Here is a 13,203-nt window from a genome sequence, read left to right as displayed (position 1 = left end):
ATGTGCTCTATGGCAAAAGAGAAAGAGAGAGAGAGAGACCTTCTGCAGTGACATGAAAAAATCTTCTGCTCTACCTGGGAAAATGAAGAAACATAGTACTGTATTTTCTCACATACCTTATCTACTACTCTAGCTCAACAATTCCCCATCAGAAAAGCTTGGGCTCTCTACTCCCCCAACCAGGGGACATTCAGCAATCTCTGAAGGCATTTTACTGTCATAACTAAAGAACTTGCTCTGGCACTGAGTGGAGAAGTGAGGGATGGTACAGAATACCCTCCCCCAACCAGGGGACGTTCAACAATCTCTGAAGGCATTTTGTTGTCATAACTAAAGAACTTGCTCTGGCACTGAGTGGAGAAGTGAGGGATGGTGCAAAACCCCTGCAGTGTACTGAACAGTGCCCCACACCCAAGAATTATCTGGCCCAAAATACCAGTAGTGTCAGGGTTGATAAAACCTGCCATAGGGTTATAGATTTCCAGATAAATGAAGACAATGAGCAGAAGATAGGTTCACAGCCCTCTTAGTCTTTCCTGACCCCCAAATCTAGAATTAGAAGGAATAAATGACGATCACATGTTCTGTTTCTAAGGTACCATTTGGAAGGAAACGGAAGAAAGAAGAATGAAGGGCATTTCATAAGTTCCTAGAAGGAAAACACATTTGAGACATTTTTATTTCCATCATAGCCATTGTTGGCATCTGCAATGGATTTTAATTGTCCAGGCAGATGAGTACTTGGAATGAAAGTGAGATCACAAAGCCTCCACCAACTCCAGGAGTAAAATTTTCCCAAGAAGTAAATGAGTTTCAGATAGATGGCTTCTAGAGGCTTAAAGAGCACCAGCACAATCACAGACATTTTAAAAGATGGTCTCAAATGTGAGACCTGCTGTATTACAGAAGAGCTAACCAGGCCTAGTCTTCACAGAGACTTTTAACAGTGATAGTCAAGTGAAACTATGTTCACAGTGAATGAAAAATTCAGCAGTTCCCACTGGACCTGGTGCTGGACATAACCGAAATGAAGAAAGACGCCCAAGGAAATGGATTTCCATTGAATTTACAACTATCTTTGCATTGCAATGTAATATTAACTAAAATAACTGTTGGGGTGTCTAATTCTAAAACCAAAATGGTTCCAATGAAATACTTTCAGAATATATTTGGAGGCCAGGTTTATTTAAAGAGCCCTGTGTTGGAAGCTACTAGTTACCTGGCTGAGACATTGACCAAACCATCTTCGGGTATTGCCAGTTTTCGCAACGCATGTTTTGTTTTCTGTTGTTTTTATTATTTTGGTTTTGCCAGAGAGCATGAATACTTGCCAGAGAGAGAAGCGGGGAGAGGGGAGGTGAGAAACCACTCCCCAGGGGGGTGGCCATACCACAATCCCTTCTCGATTTTCCTCTCAGAATTTTGGACACACATGCACACATGGCCAGCATGATTTTCAAGACACTGAGACCAGGACTCGAAACATGGTCAGCCATGTGGGAGTCCAACACCTTAAACACCATGCCACCTGCAGGCCCCCATACTGTATGATTCTTAAAACAGCACCCTTCCATTGTACGATTTTAAACATTGAAACTTTCGGACAAAATTTCCCATGGACAAATACTAACCACCAATCCGTAATAAAAATCTCTTCTTTTGCCTCTTCCATTGCATTTGCCACATCTTCGAAATATCCTTTGGCATTAACATACCTGAAAGACAAGTCCTTCCACCTCAGATTTATTTTGTTTTACAAAAATAAACAAATAAATGAGCACAACATTCCTATGGCAAACGAAAACATGGAGGCCATGGCAGCTGGTTTCCACATCACCACTGGTTTACTCCGTGTAACCAGAAAACAAGGACTGAACACGCCACCTTCCATGTGCTTCCCGGAAGGGCAACCAGGAGACAGAAGCAGCCTGATGCTTCCGCCTTAGGGAATAATAACAAGTTAATTGAGCCTCATCAACATGTGGGGTCAGAAGATTCCGCCTGTTCTATTAATTCACATACGATTTTTCTTCTGAGATTCAAAACAGACCAGTTTCCAATTCATGGGTAGAAAAACATGCAAACCATGATTTTATTTAAAGGAAATATTTAGCAAGTAGATTCTTTTCCCTAAATTATGGCTCATGACTTAAATAAACTGTCTGCTTGCATTATTAAGAAAATGTGTGATGTTAGTTATAAAATTGAACTTGAAAATCTAAAGCTAGCTAAGCTCACTGTGAAAAATCTTAAAACCAATCATTGGAAAACTAATCTATAATTCAGTAGAGCCACACTATCTCAGAAAGTATACTGCATTACCTTTCACAGTTTTGAACATTGATTCAGGTGACTTTGGGGTATTGTTATAGATGGTGTGGTTACCTTGACAGTCCAAGAGAAAAATGTCTTACCATTTAGCTAACGTGTTCTCTTGGATAGCAGCATAAGACCCAAATCGATGATCTTTGAGGAAGTTGGTGCCGTATTTCTGGATGAACTCTTCTATAGCTCCTCCCCACCACCGAGCATGCCTGTAGCTGTTGCATTTTAAAATCAGTGTCCTTTAAAGAAAAGCAAAATGTGAAGGGTCACTCTGTGTGCTATTCTCTAAAACAAGTTGAAGGATGACGCGTGCCCTGTTTCAGTTGGTACTGGAGCAAATATAAATTTAAAAGTTGAGGCAAAGAAAACGAAAAATGAAGACTTCTCAAAGTTGTTAGTAGAGCATCTAAAAATAATTGCTATATGAAAAATATCAGTTACTTACTCATTAATGCAAGCATACACAAAAGCACTTAAGGACACAGGAAGAGAATTAACGAGGTATAGGCGAGGTCCTATTTCTAAGTGTTAGCTTCTGGCTCCTCTAGAAGACAGTTTCTTTCATACTGCCTAGTATCCCCTTTCCTGGCTTTTGGAAACATCCTGATTGTGCTTCTGAAGGTCATTCATTCCCTTTTCTGAACCCACAAGAGCAGCATGCTGCAAACAGGTAGAGGGGGGAGGACCTTAGGCTGGACCTGGAGGAGTCTGGGCGCATCTGATTAAGCAGTGGGGAGCATTTCTGCCATGGAGGATGCAGCTGAAACCCGGCCTCTGTGGGTTCCTCTGGCAACAGTGCACTAGTAAGTGAGGCCGGGAATGGAGAAGAGGTGGTCGGTGAGGCACCTGCTATGGAGACAAAGAAAACTGTGGCCTGACTTCACAGCTCTTTGGAAAGGAAGAATGCAGGAGCAGGAGGAGGCTTTACAGCAGGGCCACTGCGTTTCTAATAGCATCCTGAATATCCTACCTTCAGAGACTGTCAGGAAGTTCAGCATCTTTACACACACACACACATGTAAAAATATATGCATGATGTACTGTGTAGAGACAAATGATACCAGTATATACATAAAGACATACTTTCATGGTATATCTACAGTCTTCCATAAAGTAACATGTACATCAACACACACACACTTACTCCTAGCACACTCAAGATTTCTTTCTTGGGGTCTGCAGTGGTGTGGAGGTTAAGGTGCTGGATCCCAATGGCTGACTGATCCCACAGGGTTCAAGACCCAAACCCAGTGGCTTGAAAATCATGCCAGGTACATGTGCATGTGTCCCCAGAATCCCAAGAGGAGAATGGAGAAAAAGGGATTGTGGTGTGGCCATCCCCCCGAGGATGAGAGGGACCACTTTTCCTCTCTATCTCTGCCTTTTTCTGGCAAGTTCATATATCCTATAGCTAAAAAAGAAAGAAAAAAAAATGCATCTTTCTTAAAACCCATGTAAACCATTTTTGAAAATGAAATCACTTTTAAGAGTTTCATTCATTGAGGAATATCAATTTATAATGTGAAATATCATTTTCAAAAAATGTGAACTGTCATTTCTTAATTTACCTTTTCTGGCAAACCAGTATGGCCGAGTAGTAAATTTTCCTAAAATGGGGCTACGGCTATACATGGGATCATTTATTCGGACTCTTGCACATAGGATGTGCGATTCTTTGTTTGTGTACATATAATAATTGTCCATGTTTATGAGGTATGATGTGATTTTGGGTGCAAGAATACAATGTGTGAAGATTAGACCAGGGTGACTAACATCCATTGGATCGACCATTCGCCCTTGCTTTGTTTGGGAGCACTCTAAATCCTCTTTTTAGCTATTCTGAGATTTACAGTATCTTGTTGTTAACTGTATTCACCCTGCTGTACTTTAGGACCCTACAAATTGCTAGTCTTTATCTAATTTTGTTCTCCCACCCTTCCTAGTCTCTGGCAGAGACCCCTTTCCTCTCTACTCTGTGAGGTCAGCGTTCCTGTTTCTACCCAGGAGCGAGAACACCGGGATTTCTCTTCCTCCGCCTAGCTTATTTCACTTCACATGATGTGCTGCAGACGCTCCTGCATTATCTCAAATGACAGGACTTCATTCTTTTTAATGGCAGAATAATATTCCTCTGAGGATCTCCCTTTCTTAAAATATATATATTCAAAGAAAATGTAGTTTCATTCCTTTTGACTAAGGATGAGCTCTAAATAGAAATTTACAAAAAATTTAATTTCTTTACTTCCTTCTTCACTTAAAATTGAGAGAAAAATTATGTTTTTAAAAGAAGTAGCTTTTAAGTATTTAAAGCGCTTACCTGGAAAGGTTATCAATCCGGAGTCCGTACTTGGTCTCTGTCTCCTTCTTCCCCACCTTGATTCTGAATTCCTTATCCACCAGCAGGACGAAGGCGATGGCCCCACTGTCCGGCTTCATGTACAGCAGGAAGGAATCTTTCACTATCAGCCACCTGTAAGGAGGTAGTAAGCACTTGGAAAGTTGTGTTGAGTAACTAAAACAAAAAGAATGAAATTACTATGGCAAGTGTTAAGGAAATACTCTGGCAAAAAGTAGACATAATTTCATTGTATGCTATTAGGTCGTTGGGGAAATCATGACATATTTTTCTATGTAAAAATGTGTCATGACTTTGCCAACAATCCAATGTATTTTTTTTAAATCGCTATGAAAGAAAAACACTCTCAACCTTTCTATGTTTTTCTAAGACGTCCTGCACCAAGTGGTCCGCATCAGCCATGATCTCTTTACACGCTAAGGGGCAAACCCGGAAGACTGCCTGAGGTTGGCAGGCAGCGCGTGCACTGTGCACAGAGCAGCCCCGCGGTGGGGGGTGGGGGGCATGAAGTCAGTGTGTGCCGCCAGGAATGGTCGTGGGAGAGGCCACAGGCTGTCAGTAAGTAAACGCCCTCTGACAAAAAGGACAGCGCGTATCCCATACTCCACAAATCCGGTAGTTCATCTCCGATTATCTGTGGTTTTAAGGACATTTAACCAATGATTCTCAATGGGACATGAGCATCTCTCAAAAGTCCTTCCATTCAATTCAACATACACGTAAGGGCTTCCTAACGGAGGACAGGGACCAGCCACGAGTGGGGGAAGAGGTGGAGAGAGCGCAGAGACAAAGCGGACATGGCAGTCTGTCCTCCGAGGAGCTGGCCATGCCAGAGGGCACACAGACAACAACCCTGCAGGTTCACCTGGGACCGGCACCAGAAGAGAAGAGCACCCTGAGTTTGGACTCGGAAGGTGCCCGTAGTGTTCCCTCGAGGCAGGTCTGAGCAGGGCCAGGAAGGGTCACGACAGTCACAGCCCAGAGTTGGGGGGTGAAGGTGTCCCTTCCACCGGGGGAAGAGTTAGCAAAGACGAGGGGGAGCTGCATGTGCTGAGGAGCGGTGCAGTGTGCCCGGGTTCCAGGAGCACAGTAAGAGGAAAAAGACAAAGGCCACTTCCAGGAGGGTCTGAAAGCCATGCTACGGAGTCGATTCTGAACAATGGAACCAGTGTCTTCTAAGTTTGCTTGATGATCCGAATCTCTAGTGATGTTTGCTAAGAGTAACAGATTACTGGGTCCCATCCCAGATCCTTTAAAAAGGCCGGACAGGGCCAGCCTGTGAGCTGGTGGTTAAGGCAGCCGAGTGCCACACGGTCGTCCGCCCAGCTCAAGTCTGGGACCAGCACCAGGCACATGAGCGTGTGTGCCCCAAATCCTGGAAGAACAGGAAACAGGAGAAGGGATCGCAGCATTTTCTCTTCCTCTCTCTCTCTCTCTCTCTATCTGGTGAGCACACGTGCCCTTGAGCAAATTAAAGCAAAAGTAAAAAGGCTGAATTAATTGGTGTTCTCTTGTTGTTTGCTTTGTTTTTCACAAGAACACCAAGGAGCTTACTAAGTGAAGGGCAAAGCGAAAGGACAATAATGTAAATTGAAACTGCATTTCAGAAAGAGGTGAAGGGGAAGAGGGGGTGCAGTGCAGGCTGGCGAGCCACCGCAATAGACAGACAGCCCCCTCACCCTTCCCTGTGCAGAGGCAGCGCCTGGAGAGCCGGCAGGGGTGCAGACACCAAGTCAGGGCCAACCTGAGACTCTGCGTCGCTAACAGGCTCCTAGGTGCCACGAAAATGCTGCTGCTTATTAAAAACAACAACATCCATGACAGGGCCACATTTTAAGGAGTAAAGATGTAAATGGCGTGGCACTCACTGACAGTGGGAAGAGCAAGAGAGGAGAGATGGGATCCATTTAAAGTGAGTCCAGGGACCCGCAGGTGGCGCAATGGCTACATTGCTGGACGCCCACAGAGTCAACTGTGATCAAAGTCCCAGACCGGAGGCTTAAAATTCATGCTGGGCATGTGTGCTTGCCCAAAATCCTGAGAGGAGAATAAAAAGGGAAGGATTGCGGTGTGGCCATCCCTCCTGGGGGGGGGGTGATTTCTCGCTTTCTGTCTCTCTCTTTCTCTTTCTCTCTGTCTCTCTAGACAGTGCACATGCCCTTTAGCAAAAAGCTCTCTAAAACCAGAAAATAAAATGACAGCAGATGGCCACTTTATCGTGCTGCACATGACACCATGCATTCATATTTACGCAGTTGTGCGGGGTAAAGCAAACCCCCACTTAAATAATGGTTGTTCAGTGGGTCCCAGAGGAGACAGAGCTGTTTGGACACTGTCACCCTCTCAACATTTTCATTCTCGGTGTAGCTCATACTTTAGTAAACATTTATTTTCTTAACCACTTTCTGTTTTAAGAGATAATCTGAGTGGAGAAATGTAACAGCTAGCCCACTAGCAGGCAGAGAAGCTGCTCATTGGGGTGCTCTGCGAGCAGATGTTTTACATTAAGGGAAGACATATTTCCTGTGTTTACCTTGGTTTCTCTTTGTTTGTTTGACCTGTCTCTGAACAGGTCATTCTGAGCACTGACTTCAAGTTCAACTGCCCTGTTTACCTAAGCTCAACTTGTCAATATAGAAAAAAGAGAGTGATCAGAAGGGCTCTTCAGGGTGCAAAAGCAAAAAGAGACATTGTGAGTGGCTGGAATAACGACTCCACGTAGACAGCAATACAACAGTCTGTGAAAAACCAATGTCATCAGCTATACTTCATCGTCATACATGGTTTCTGATATTTTAAATCTCACAAATGTGACGCAGGAAATTCTTTCTAGTATTTGGAACCAAGGGTATAAAACCGTCACAGAAAGATTTACACTTTAGAATGATGATACACTTCATTCCAGGAAGAATTCTATCTTTTGGGAGTGTCCTGGTTGAAGCATGATTTAGTCCTAAATTTAAAAAGGAGAGGGCATGATTCTTTCACACAGCAGCGTCTCCCCCTCCTGCTGCAGCTTCTCAGAGAGCTGACCGCTCGGTTGCTTGTCGGGACGCCTCTCCTGGGTTCCTGGACGTAAAGGCACCAATCTGGGTCCCAACCCCTCACTGTCCCATCGCCCTTTTCTTCCGAAGCCCTCATCACCACCTGAATTTCGATCACGCAGGCTGCTTGTTGACATAGCTGTTGCCTGCACGTCGCACTCACTGAGCTCCAGGAAGCCGGAGGGGGGGAGGCTTGCTTTGCTCACTGCTGTCCTCACAGCGGCTAGGGCACAGCCTGGCACACTTCGGGCACAGCCTGGCACACTTCAGGAACAGCCTGGCACACTTCGGGCATCGGAAATGACTGAACGAGCCAGACCACAGCTTCCATTCCTCGGGGTCATGCCTCGGGTCGAGGTGCCTCAGGAGGAAACTCTGAGATGAAGACGTGCGGTAGGAAGGAGCTTTCTGGAGAGTGCCAGGAAGCACGGGGGGGGGGGGGGGGGGTGGACAGGAGACAGAGCAGGGAGGCAGCCATGGAGCATGTGTTTTGCGCACTTTAGGACGGGCAGGCGGGCTGCGAGCCTGCTGGGAACTCCGGGAGGCAGTTCACAACTTCACCAACGCTTGCTTTTGCTTCCCTTTTGGTGACAGCCGTTCTAGTGAGCTTGCAGTGGTCACTCACTGTGTACCTGACTTAGATGACCCTGATGATTAGTGCTGAGCATCTCGTCACGCGGTGCTGGCTGCTTACGCATCTTCTTGTGCTGCCCAATCTGTGTGTCTATGGTCCACTAGCTTTTTATCTATGTATGTCATTTTTATAATTTGCCTAAAAATCCAATTTGGGGTGGAATATTTAAATGCTAGAATTTAGAATTTAAAATACAATTAAGCATGTGCTCTTCTATAGCTTTCAAATGATGTATTATTGATTTCCAACTTAAAACTAGTAGGGAAAATCTCCCCCCACCCCAAATACCTGATTTACCCACTAGCTTTTTATTTATGTATGTCATTTTTATAATTTGCCTAAAAATCCAATTTGGGGTGGAATATTTAAATGCTAGAATTTAGAATTTAAAATACAATTAAGCATGTGCTCTTCTATAGCTTTCAAATGATGTATTATTGATTTCCAACTTAAAACTAGTAGGGAAAATCTCCCCCCACCCCAAATACCTGATTTATTAAAGCAAACACACGAAGCCCTGAAATCCTACCTTTTGGACCATCGGTAGCAGGCTCTTCCCTGGCCACAGCAGTTCAGCCCTGGGATCCTGTGCCCCCCAGATCGCTTCATGATCATACCTTCTCTGAAAGAGACATCAGGTTAGCCCGTCAGCTGCGAGGCCCCAGCTCCCGTGTAGCCCCCATGGCCTCACTGCTCGGAACGAAATGAAGTCTCCTTCTTACATGGCTCTCCTCTCGTCTTCCACGAGCTCAGTGCTGCGCTTAGGCCCAGCGCTTCACAGCTGGTCTGAAAGCACCCTGGCCAAATGTGGCCCTTGGGGCTTTGGGGGCGGCATAACTGTGTCACACACAGTGCAGGCCCTTCGGCATCCAAGCTCCAAAGGCTGGGCACTCCTCTGGTCTATGACAACCTAAAAAGTCCCCATGCATTTCCAGTGCTGCACAGGGTAGGTGAGCTGCTGCTGAGACACGGAAGGGCTCACTCGGAGATTGTGGTGCATTCCGGCATCCATTTCATTCAGTTTAGCAATTGCCATGCCAAAAGAAGCAGAACAGAGCTATGAGCTTTGAAAGCAGTGATACCTTGACTCTGAATGATGGGATGAGAAAGAGCAGTGACTGTGGCAAAACAGGATAAAAACTTGCTCGAGGCAACTACAAACAATTCTCTAAAAAGCTCAATTTTCAGGGCCAGCAGGTGGCATGGTATTAAAGGGCTGGACTCCCGCATGGCTGCCTGCAATCTGAGCCCCAGACCCAGAAGCTCGAATATCACTCAGGACGCATGTGTGTGTGTGCCCCAAATCCTGAGAGGAGAACGGAGGAGAAGGGATTGTGGCATGGCCGTACCCCTGGGGAATGATTTCTCACTTTCTCTCTTTCTGTCTCTCTCCAACGAGTGCATACACCCTATAGTAAAACCAAAAACCTAAACAAAACAAACAATTTGGGGCCAGGCACCGCGGCCCAGCGGCAGTGCACGCTCAGCGACATTGAGAAGGTCCGAGGCCCGTGTCAAGGTCTCCCTGTGCACACTGGGTGTGTATGTGTCTGTGATCCGGTCTGGCTGAGGCTGGGGGTGCATGACAGTGTAAAGGCCCTGTTGGGGATGCTTCCCCCCCCCACTTTCTCTCAGAACTAAGTAAACTTTTTATAAAACTGAAATTAAAGAGTTGAGCTTTTTATATAATCAAGAGCTCTAATAACCAAGAAGGACAATAATCTTTAAGTAAACTCTAATCTGGCTCCGCAGCATAAATCTTACACAAAGCTATTTGAAATGGTCACCGAGCTGAGGAGAAGTGCACAGCTGATGAGGAGCAGAAGGCATCTTCTCCATCGAAGCTCAGTGCATCCTCCTCAGTCACGCTCGCTGTGTGCCCTGGGTATGCCCACTCCCGGCGTAGAGGGATTGTGGGCTGGAGGCACACAGAGACAGGGTGGGACAGCTGCTGCCCTTGCTTCCTGTAGGAGATGCTCTGTTTTGTAAAAATACATCCCTCCATTGTGCTAAGCCCCCCGGGAGAAGAGAAACTAGCAGTAAGGAATGGGGTCTTCCATCAACACAGCACGCCACTAACTCAAACGCTAACGTCAGTCAACGTATACACAGTTCTGCTTAAAGGCCCATTGGAACTTACATGCCCTTTGGTCCCAAGTCACGGATGAAAGATAACTGGCTTATATCAAGGAATTCTGTCTGAAAAGAAGCCAAAAATCCACACTTTAGAACCAGAAAGTAAATAAATAAATAAATGTCTGCATTAAAAACGCATGTGTGAGGTACTGCTGTGTGTGGGCACTGTTCGGTGGACTTCCAGGCTGCACAGACCGAAAGCCATGGTGCTACCCCGAAGGAGCAGTGATTTGAAATCTAGAAATAAGTAAGACACGCCCAAGAGAGTGATGTGAGCCCTAAGGTAGGGAGACAAATTCTCACCAATGTCATAGCTTCTTCTCTATGTTCTTTTGTGAGCTGTGTGTGTATGTGTGAGGGGAGGAGGGCTTGTGACATCATGTACACGCAGACAATGAAAGAACGGAAGAAGAAAGCGACATTGATGCAGGTTTTAGAATGTGGACTAGATTTCAGCATGTGGAGATGGGACGAAGAAGGGTGCAGAACACAGCAGATGTAAGAAGGTGTCATGGTCACAGTGCTGGACTCCCACATCGTCGATCTGGTTCGAGTCCTGGACCCAGTGGCTTAAAACTCACACCAGGCGTGTGTGTGTGCATGTCCAAAATCCTGAGGAAAAGGGATTGTGGCATGGCCATCTCCCCTTCTCCTCCCCCCCCGGGGGGGGCGTAATTTCTCAATTTCTGTCTCTCTGGCAAGGGCACTCACCCTATAGCAAAAAAAGAATTTTCTCTTTATAAAGAAAATAAAGTATGGTGTGCTACAGTGGATAAGATGAAGGGGGAAATTTTCTAGTAATGAAAAATTCCTGGCAATGTAGGTTGAGAAGACACTGGAGGTGTTTGAACATTGGGCATAGCCAATAGAATTCACAACAGACCTTTCTTAGTGACTTGAAAAGGTAAACACTTTAAGGCTGCATTTCTTCCCATTTTGTAGAAGAGAAAACCATCGTTAAGTCAGGGATAGCAATTTTATTTATTTATTTATTTATTTATTTATTTATTTATTTATTTATTTTTGTCTGCAGAGTCAGACAGTAAATATTTTGGACTTTGTGGGCCATTCAGTCTCTGTTGCAACTATTCAATTCTGTCATTGCAGCCATAGTCGATATTTAGATGCCTAAGAAGGGCTGTGTTCGAATAAAACTTTATTTGTAGATGCGAAGATATAAATATAATTTTCATGTGCCAGAAACATTCTTTTTTTTCCAACCTTTTAAAAACAATGACAACAACAACAGAAAACCTGTTCTCTTAGCGCACATGCAGCGGACTGAATCTGGCCTGTGGCCCTCGTCTGACAAGCCCTGGTTTAGAGAAGTTAAGTCGTACGAAATCACATCCTTAGCAAGAGATAGATCCAGTTTGAAGCCAGGCCAAAGTCCATATCCTCAAAACCAAAACCACCAAAGCAAAGTCATTCAACGAATTTATCTTGCTCAGACTGAGCTCCTTGGACAGTCTAGCTAAATGAGGGCTAGAAAACAAAATTGTAAGGTGTGAAGACTTTCATCTAAATAAAAAGCATACATTAGTAATGCAGAAAATTACAAGTTGCACATTAATATAAAATTTATCCAATGACATACTCATGCTTAATTAAACAGAGATTTCAAGGAGGGACTAGCTTTATTATAGAGAAAGCATATCTAGCAATAAACATTTTAATACAAATTTATCGACTTGAAAGTGAATTGATCAAGGTCAACTAACAGGCAAACGTAATTAATAAAACTTGAAGTTTAACGAAGACTGTGTTTTCCAAATTTCTCAGTACATCTTCAAGGATAATAATCTCATTCTCCATTTGGACAGGTGATTATTAGGAAAAAGAATTTAAAGAGCAATTGGGACCAGCAGATGGCATAATGGTTACATCACTGGACTCTCACGTAGTCAATCATGGTTTGAGTTCCAGACCCCGTGGCTTAAAGCTCACGCTGGGGTTACATGTGCATAGGCCTAAGGTCCCAAGAGGAAAATGGAGAAGGGATTGTGGCATGGCCACCACTCCCCCCAGTGGATGATTTCTTACTCTCTGTCTCTCTCTATCTTTCTGGCAAGTGCATGCTGCCTGTAGCGAACATCTCTCAATAAAAATACTTTTTAAAAAAGAGCAACTTAGCCTAACAATATCCATAGGGTTTATTCCATTGATCTCTTGACTAATATACTTATGGGTACCGTTTTTGGTTTTGTTTTTGTTCTTTGGCAAAGGAATGTGTGAAGAATGCAGTAAAATAGTGTTCTTGACACTAAATAGAAAGTGCTGTCTGGTAAAAAAATTCCAATGTACCTTACCAATCAGATGCTGAAAAAGTTAGAGAAACTGAGAAGCACAAAAGCTCCCTGGCCAAGAGACAAGCAACAAACCCTTGGGCTAACAACGAACCCTGGGAACCACTTGGTCCCCGCGGACACACCTCCTTTTCCACCATCTATGTGTTCAAAGAGGAGGCTGACATTCAGAGGTCCCTTTTATTCTACATTCGAGGGAGTAACAGGAAATTGCATGAAAGAAGTGTAAGAATTCGGCAGTTCCTGGTAGAGAGGGTAGGGCGTGGGCTCCTCGGGACTCTGGAAAAGCTGCCTTCCAGGTGAGACAGCTCCAGCTACAGGGGACAAAGGAGATGTCTTATCTGTGGAGGGAACCAGCGGGAGGCCAGCCTGAACCTAAGGTCCCTCCAGACTCTACTCTTT

The 13,203-nt window shown here is 44.6% G+C and overlaps 1 protein-coding gene and 1 long non-coding RNA gene across 5 annotated transcripts in view; one reads left to right on the top strand and one right to left on the bottom strand.

The window, feature by feature from the left end:
- The window catches only part of PLD1 (phospholipase D1), a 134,008-nt gene that overhangs the window by 73,637 nt on the left and 47,168 nt on the right, over positions 1-13,203 (bottom strand). For all 4 annotated transcript variants that reach the window (XM_006155054.3, XM_006155055.3, XM_027774422.1 and 1 more), the window contains 5 exons: positions 10,500-10,558; positions 8,889-8,981; positions 4,643-4,795; positions 2,415-2,564; positions 1,632-1,715 (listed from right to left, as the gene is read on the bottom strand). In XM_006155054.3, coding sequence (XP_006155116.1) covers positions 1,632-1,715; positions 2,415-2,564; positions 4,643-4,795; positions 8,889-8,981; positions 10,500-10,558 — 539 coding nt within the window. The remainder of the gene's footprint in view (positions 1-1,631; positions 1,716-2,414; positions 2,565-4,642; positions 4,796-8,888; positions 8,982-10,499; positions 10,559-13,203) is intronic.
- Positions 7,164-13,203, top strand: part of LOC106735547 (uncharacterized) — a 26,580-nt gene continuing 20,540 nt past the window's right edge. Inside the window, exon 1 of the long non-coding RNA XR_001370852.2 lies at positions 7,164-8,118. This is a non-coding gene — a long non-coding RNA (uncharacterized LOC106735547). The remainder of the gene's footprint in view (positions 8,119-13,203) is intronic.

The sequence above is a fragment of the Tupaia chinensis genome, unplaced genomic scaffold, assembly GCF_000334495.1.
Source record: "Tupaia chinensis unplaced genomic scaffold, TupChi_1.0 Scaffold000430_1, whole genome shotgun sequence".
In the NCBI taxonomy this organism is placed as follows: Eukaryota; Metazoa; Chordata; class Mammalia; order Scandentia; family Tupaiidae; genus Tupaia; species Tupaia belangeri.
Note: the sequence above shows the minus strand (reverse complement) of the source record. Positions and strands in the feature narration are given on the sequence as shown.